Here is an 8,023-nt window from a genome sequence, read left to right on the forward strand (position 1 = left end):
CAAGCAAAAGCCGGACAGAACTGGCGCGCTCAGAAGGCTCAGAGGCGCTTGTGAAGAAAAGTTACAAGGCGGCTTATTGAAATTGTGTACCCCGATACTCCGCTGCCGTGTTACGGCTACGCTGATGTGCGATGGCTGACCATCTTGGATTAGACGAATGGTTTGACTCTAAGCAAGCCTACGAAGTTTCAAGCGAGAAAGAGTCCAGCAGCCGGCCAAGCGGTACCCTCGGAGCGCTAGTGCAACGTCTGAACAGGCTTGTGTGCCGCTCGGAGGTGTGTGCCCCTGAACCGGAAGATGGGCACCTTGAGGCTGCGAGGGAGGTGCACGAATACCAAGCTCTGATGGAGTTACTAACAGGTATACGCAAGCTGTGCGCTAAGCATGCCACCCTGAAAGGACCGGGCTCGCACTGCTCGTCTTGTGATGAGCGTTGGTGAACCGAGATAGTATGCTCACAGTGAGACGTTCACATCCCCAATGCTGTGTTCTTGTCGGACGCGCGAACTTCATCGTTTCAAATTACTTTATCATGCGTTTAGGCGAAAGTTGACACAACTTCGACTAACCGGGATTTTTTGGCTGTCACGAGTTTTGCACTTCCTGAGTTCATCGTTATCACCTGGAACTACCTGCTTTCTGAGCCCTTCTGTGATATGTGTTTTTGCCCTGAGTGCGAACTATTCTGCGCCAGATATCCACAGTCAACCAGCTTTGACGAAGCAGACCAGGATTGCACGAAAAGTGCAATCCCCCCTTTTTTTTTCTCATAAAAAAAAGGAAGGTATCAAGGTAGAAATATCCACAGTGATTCCTTCTGCGTCCATAAACCTAAAGTCATTGTCATCACACAAATGGTACTGCAGCAGCAGCAGTCTGTGATGCCAGTGTCGTGCATACGCAATAATGTAAAAAAAAACCATTAGGGAAAGACTGCACTGATGGTGAACCAAACAACAGAGTTCAGTTTCCACAAGCTGCACTGCTTAAATAAATGGTGGAGGGCTGCACTGCATGTGCTAGACCACATAGTGCAGGTGAATCGAACCAACCGGAAGTGAGCCATCAGGTCATGTTCAGTTGCGACAGCGATATCCGAGTGTATAATGAATCATGTTTTGTGCACAGCACTGACCACTTTTATTTGTCTTTAGATTATGCCTTGTTACAGCATTTCCGCAGAGGCCTTACCCCAGAGGCCTTACCCCAGAGGCCTTACCCCAGAGGCCTTACCCCTTGCATGAATCATACCAGTTCAATTAAACAAAACATTTACCATGTACTCCAGGAAGTTGCACTTACATCCCTCCTTATCAGATCCCCAAAGATGCACGTTCCTTTGTGGGGTAGAAGCTAGCTTGTGAAGGACTGCAGTCAGAACCCAGCGTATAGGTTGTATTAACTTGTGAGGCATACATGCAGGCAACCATCTGAGTGCACCGTCAAGCTCCACAGGACGGTGGTACATGACCGTGCTAAGCACATGATGTGGGTTGGACGTTCCAAACTCAGCCCCACCGAACCTAAAGTAATGCCTCAACTCTAACGTGAGTGTGATTGATAACACCTCTGTTGACACCACCATTGAGAATCGGGTTGAAACGGATATGACGATGCAAGACGGTGTTTTTTTTTCTTCTGTGGTGTGTGGGTGCAGTGGCACAAGCGGCGCCATGTCCATGGCCGTTTCCAGTGTTGCCAAGTGAAGAAATTGGAGCTAAACTTTTCAGTGAATACCATCTATAGTTGGTCAGTGCTTCCTGAGGATGTAGGCACAGCAACATCCAAAGGAGTTTGGGAAGCAGTGTGACAGGCTTAATATTAGGCATGGGCTATTGATTGATTAACCTTCCGTATAATCGATTAAGGCTTTAGTCGCGATTAATTTTTTAGGCAGGTAATTGGCTAAAGTTATGTGAGCAAACAGAAACAAGAATGCCATGTTGAAATTGTGTGCAAGCGTGTCGAGGGTCACATTCGTGTTCTGAGAACCCACCTTACGTCACAACAGGAAACGATGCCAGTATGCTAAGAGATGATAGTGATTAGTACCAAAAGATTATAGCCAAGACAGATGGGAAGATGGCTACTCTATAATACCATTTCATCGACAACTCTTGGACTTTATATACACTAAACCAACCTACTCGTGTACCTCTGAATTCATGTATCCTCGTACCACATGGCAAACTTTCGAATAAAAAAATACAAATATACGGGGTACAAAAACTGATGAGCGAGCAATTATACCATTTGGCCGTTGTGTAAACTATTTCTGTAGTAAGTGATTTGTAGGGTTTAACACGCCGACGCAACGCAGGCGATGAGGCGCGCCGTAGTGGGGGGCTCCGGATTAATTTTGACCACCTGGAAATCTTTAACATGCGCCGAAATCTGAACGCACGGGCATTTTTGCTTTTCGGCTCCATCAGAAAAGTGGCTGCCGCGGCCAGGAATCAAACCCGCCACCCCGTGCTCAGCAGCGCAACGCCTTAGCCACTGAGCCACCGCGGCGCGTTTTCTGTAGTAAGTAAACAGTGATTAATGGGTGCAGCAGTTTTACCGCAGTTCTTTATGTTGTCCTTACAACAAAACTGTGCACCACTGTGCCCAGGGGATTGTGCGAGCTCATCTGCGGACAGCCACTTGCTTTCCCTGGCCTGTGCTGTGCTGCACAATGCTTCCAAGTGTGACCGGCTTGGACTGCCCCTTCTCTTGGAGCACCACAAAGCACTCGTGGAGAGAGGCAAGCCTGGTCTATTCTCCGCATATACAAATTCAATGCACTGCTGGGGAGCATTCAGTAAGCACTGACCTCCCCCCTCTCTCTCAGCACGGCATGTGCGGTCTGGGCCGGCCTGGCTGGCAGCTGACCTGGGCCGAGTGCGCTGCTCGCTGGCCCAGCGATTGCTGGCCGAGGGAGATGCGCGCGGCTGCCAGCGCATGCTGGCGCCCCTGCTGCGCTGCCTGCACCGTCCGACACACACTGGCTTTGACTCTGCTGGGTGAGTGCGAGCTGTTCTGTGCACTTGCACCTACGGAGAAAGTGAGTTCGAGTGGGTGTTTGCCTCTTTCACAGTTTGGACAATGACTGTGCTGATGCACGAGGGGGGGCATCAGCTAATTAGGGATTTTTTTATTGTGAGATGCTTGATCAACCATCTCATGTGGCATCCCCCATCATCCCCATTACGATGTTTGTTAATCCCTCAGCACTGTTCTCTCAGCCAGTTGTGTTCCTTTTCCTTATCTGACCAAGGTGCCTTTTTTCACACAGCAGGGGTATGATTCTGTCTAGCTTGAACTTTGTTGTCTGACGTGCCGTGCTTTCCCCAGCAGTGAGAGCTTTTGCCCAAACCTCCAGGAAGGCCCATTTTCCCATGTAATATATCTGATGATATGCAGCGTGATTGTGCCGGACCATCTTTTTTCCAGCCTCTGGATCCATGTAGGGATTCTTGCCACCCGATGGTTTGGTTGAGACATCTGTAGCTTCTTGCGGCTATCTCAGACTTGCTGAACTAGCATGCTTGTCATCTGATTGCATGTGGTCTGTCTGATGCTCTGTGTGCCATGCACGTTGTTGCAGACACAAAATGAGCAGAACCAGATACAGTAGAACCCCGATTATACGACTTTCTCGGGACCTTGAAAAAGCGTCGAAAAATACGGGCATCGTAAAATCTGAACAACAACAACAGAACAGCCTATAAATAGTTTCGTGCGACGGATTTTCAAGAAACTTCAATTTAAACTACAAACTAGTGCATTGCAGAGCTCGGAAACCGAAATCACTAAAAAAAGTAAATTTGAAACGAATAATGCAGTGCAGGTGCCATCATGCTGTAATTAAAAAAAAACCTTGTACAGTGAGACCATTTATTACGTATGTCACAAAAGCCGCGAAAATCTGCACTATAAGCTGTACCACACTATCAACAAAACATGCACGAATTCAACCATATCACAACCTACCTTTCAATCATTTTTTGTTTATCATCACTCTACCGGACACCAGTTAAAAACAGAGGCACGCTCTTTATTTCGTCTATTTTTCTCCACATCAGACGCTGCTGCACGGTCTTACAAACCACGAACACGGCTTTAACTTATACTTTGTGTTTGTGTGTTGAGGGATCTGCACTTATTAGTGTCAAAAACAACAAATGCACAGGGAGGGAAAAAGCCTGGCTTATGCCGGCGAGACAATATGATAAGAATGCAAGCCATTTTGTTTTGTTTTCCATCCCGCCTTACGTTCGTGATGCGGAAGGCGGTTGCTTATCAGCACAATGTACAGGTAGTGGCAACCTAAGGCGGCGTGGCTCGGCTCGCTATCTCCAGATGTTCGAAAAGGAAAAGGGTGGTTGCTTATCTGCACAAGGTTCTATTCGCTATGTTCTACTTGCAAGGTTTTAATCATCTATGCTGTGAACTACGGCATGCTCTGTGCCAGTGCCAGGACTTCCTAGAGTGATGACATGCCGTGCGATACCGTCGAGGCAATGTGTTCTCATACATTCTACACTATTTTGTTGTACACTTGGCTTTATCCGGGCAGCTTTAGTGTTGTGCAGAGAAGCCAAAGTGTGTGCACGCACAGAAGCGTCACAGTGTTACTCCGCCACCTGGTTTTAACAGACAGAAAAAAGGGGGTGGGAAAGGGATCTGATATCCACTGCTCATTGTGGGCTTTGCGGATCCTGGAAACGAAAACGCTTTCAGAGTCTACAGACCACGGTGCTGGCCTGTAGAGTACATTTGGGTACAACACTCTTATTGTTGCACTAAGTATGGAGTAGCCGACCGATTTTTCGGACCTGAAGGGGAACGAAAAATAGTCCAAATAAAAGAGAAGTCCGAAAAATCCCTGAGCCATTACTCCTATGGGACAACTGGCGATTCCGCGGGAAGATCCGGAATATCCATCAAGTCTAAATTTTTGTTAGCATGTGATGCTTTTAGAGTTGAGAGGAGCAGCTTCATGTGTAACTTGAGATTATATTTGAGGCTGCTGCACAATGCAGCCAACAGCCTCATGATCCTCCTCTGCTCTCGGCGCCAGCCCAGTCTAATTTTCCCGCAAATGAGAGCCACAGTATGCATATCCTACTCGTATTTGCTGCCAGCATGCTTGATGTTGACCGATGGCCTTTTTGTGCGTCCTGGTGGTGCTTGCAGCGGTCGGCTGCGGTGGGTCCGCCCAGGAGACCATGCCTCTGTGCGCTCTCTGGCTTGCCTGCTGGCCGCACAGGTGGACTACGCTGTGCGGGGCACCTGCTGTCCCGGCCTGCTCGAGCAAGTCCGCTGCCCAGCACTTGGCCCTAAGCTGGCCTATTTCCGGGGTAAGCTGAACCTCCCCGGTGTTGAGGCTGCTGACAGAACTGCTGATGATACGGTCGTGCAGATGTTGTAACTGGCAGAACCTTTCTATTATCGTCAGGCTGCACAATTGGGTGACTATAGGTGGTATTCACTGAAAAGTTTAGTTGTCAATTTCTTCGTTTAGCAATACTGGGAACGGCCACGGACATGGCATGGCTTGTGCCACTTGCCCGCACGCTGAAGAAAAAAAAAACACTGGTGTGTATCGTCTGCTCCATTTCAACCTGATTCTCAACGGTGGTGTCAACAGAGGTGTTTAATGGCACTCACATTGAAGTTGAGTTATTACTTTGTGTTCGGTGGAGTAGAGCTTAAAACGTCCAACCCATATCATGTGCTTAGCACGGATGAGTACCACCATCCTGCGGAGCCTAACGTAGCCAGTGACGTCGCACTCACATGGTTGCCTGCATGCGTGTCTCGCTTGTGAATACAGGCTATACGTACCCCTTGTTGCACTGATATTCCTTGTTGCTCTCATTGTTGCACTGCCTGCCACATTTCTGCTCCCACTCTCTTCAGTTTCCTCATCATTCCCCAAGTAGATTGTCTCAACCTCCTTCTTGATCATCCCTATTGCTGTGCTGCACTGAGCTCCTTTTCAGTAAGCATGCCACATGTACTTGCAGCACTATGACTGCGAACGTTCTGCATCTGTACCTGCTTTGCAGTTGATAAATGGTGTGGCCAATATTTCGTATAAGCATTCTCTTCTATGTGCCAACACTGTGTGCAGTGCTGGTTGGACCGGACGAGAAGAAGCTGTGTGCAGCTCTCTGCCGCTGGCCGCAAGAAGCATCACTGTGGACCCTGGCCGGTTGCCGGCTGGCATCCAAAGGGCGTTGGCGGTCCGCTCTGCAGCTTCTGATGCACGCGCTGCGGCTCGACGAGCAGGACCCAGCAGCTAAGAAGCCGAGAGAAGGGCTTGGCTCAGCTTTGTGGAACGTGGCAACCTGCCTGGGGGTGCTGGGGCTCCACGAGGTTCAGGGGCGCGTGCTCAGCTGTCTTTCCACCCTGGGAGACGACATCAGCTCCGAGCTGGCTTTCGCCGCTGCAAGGGCCCTGGAACAGCTGGGGCTGCATGCAGATGCAGCGCAGGCCTACAGCACTCTGCTGCAGAGGGTATGTTTCAGTTGCCGAAACAGGTAGTTAACCAGATGGCCATGTGAACAAAAGCTATCACAAATCCCATTCTTGTTTTCGTGAAGACGTTTGAAAGTGACAATTCTTGGTTCGAACTAGTTGGTACTCGGTGATCAACACCTTTAAGCGCAAAAAAATTCAGATGCAGGACGTGAAGGACAAGGACAGGCAGTAATTTTCAACTAATCCTTATTTTAAAGATGAGATGCACACTGTGCCGTTAATTGTTTAATATTCTGTTAGTGTTATTGTTATAACCTATACAAGTCTCATCTTGAGAATCATGAGTTGGAAGTTCGCGTCTGTCCCTGCCCTCGACATCCTACATCTGAATTTTTTCGCACTTATATAAAGGCGTTGGTCATTCGAAAGGCTGCATCGGCGCAGGCTGGCTACTTTACTGTGTACCTCGTGAAAGTGGCGCTGGCACCACCTTTATTCGAAACATTGTTCAGTCAAGAGAGCTCATCTAAATTAGCACCATCTTTCACACCACCTCATAGCTTTCTAAGTGCTGTTTTTATCTCTCTTTTTTAACACCAAACAATTATTTTGTTTAGATTCAAAGACACAAGTGTTTGGTGTTCAACAGCATCAACTATTGGTGCGACGTCTGAGGTTGTGAGAAATGATCGCCAGGGGAGTTTCCAGGAGGGGATGTGGGTCAACCAGGCATCATGCCTTCCACAATGGCGATAGCACTATGGTATGGCGTATATTCCCCCCTCCCCCCCATAGCTTTTTTTTTTAATGCGATAGATTGCCCTACGGCATAACAGGATGGTTTATAGGTACAACATTGCACCAGTTGCACACAGAAAGCCAAGAAAAGACGGGTACTGGAGTCCCCATATCCAACGCTTAACATCGGGGGGTCTCCCAGGATGGAGCCCTGTGCCTCGGAGGTGTTGGATTCTGGCGTTTCTAAGACCTGAACAAGTCCACAACAGGTGTTCAACGTCAGCTTCTGGCGCAGGAGTCACACAGAAGGGGCAGGTGTCCGCAAACGGGGCGTGGTATCGGGCAGGCCAAGCGCGAGTAACTGCTGGGGATCACACTACCCCAACTCGAAGCCCCCGCAGCAAGACCTCCTCCCAGCGAGCGAGCCCACTGGGGAGGTCAGTTTCACGCGGTGGAAGTAAAGCACGCGTGGCGCGGCGGAGGTTCTCTTTTTTTCCACCAGCAGTTCTTCCAGGGTAGATACTTGAAGTAGTGGTAGTGGCCGTGGGAAGTCTTTCCGGTGGCAGGCGCGATCTGCCACAGTGTGGGCAGGAAGTGTGTCCCGGCGAATCCATGAAACGCGGACAGGGCATGGATCGATGTTGCGTACAATGCTGCACATGTCCTCGCAGGCGGTCGCTCAAGAACCTAGAAATAGTTCATGTACATTGGAAGTGACGTATCCTCATGGGGGGATTGGCAAAGAAGCTACTAATGGTTTTTTGATATCACAAGCGACAATGCACCTCAATATCAGGACTGGCAACGAGAAGGC

The 8,023-nt window shown here is 49.0% G+C and overlaps 1 protein-coding gene across 1 annotated transcript; it reads left to right on the plus strand.

Annotated features, from left to right (window-relative positions):
* Positions 1 to 220: 220 nt before the first annotated feature.
* LOC144152785 (uncharacterized) lies at positions 221 to 6,399 on the plus strand. The gene is made up of 5 exons (XM_077684248.1): positions 221 to 360; positions 2,615 to 2,746; positions 2,834 to 3,005; positions 5,182 to 5,345; positions 6,122 to 6,399. Exons 2-5 carry the CDS (start codon positions 2,678 to 2,680, stop codon positions 6,251 to 6,253), a joined length of 537 nt encoding a protein of 178 aa, XP_077540374.1. The 5' UTR covers positions 221 to 360; positions 2,615 to 2,677; the 3' UTR covers positions 6,254 to 6,399.
* Positions 6,400 to 8,023: the final 1,624 nt, after the last annotated feature.

The sequence above is a fragment of the Haemaphysalis longicornis genome, unplaced genomic scaffold (assembly GCF_048455015.1).
Source record: "Haemaphysalis longicornis isolate Haplotype H1 unplaced genomic scaffold, Haemaphysalis longicornis Haplotype H1 scaffold_9, whole genome shotgun sequence".
Lineage (NCBI taxonomy): Eukaryota > Metazoa > Arthropoda > Arachnida > Ixodida > Ixodidae > Haemaphysalis > Haemaphysalis longicornis.

Bases quoted from the DNA above. Each gene is read 5' to 3' on its own strand.
- LOC144152785 (XM_077684248.1), top strand. From the start codon at position 2,678: ATGCTTCCAAGTGTGACCGGCTTGGACTGCCCCTTCTCTTGGAGCACC. The intron at 3,006-5,181 runs GTGAGTGCGAGC...TGGTGCTTGCAG, and splicing joins ACTGGCTTTGACTCTGCTGG to CGGTCGGCTGCGGTGGGTCC. The intron at 5,346-6,121 runs GTAAGCTGAACC...CACTGTGTGCAG, and splicing joins TAAGCTGGCCTATTTCCGGG to TGCTGGTTGGACCGGACGAG.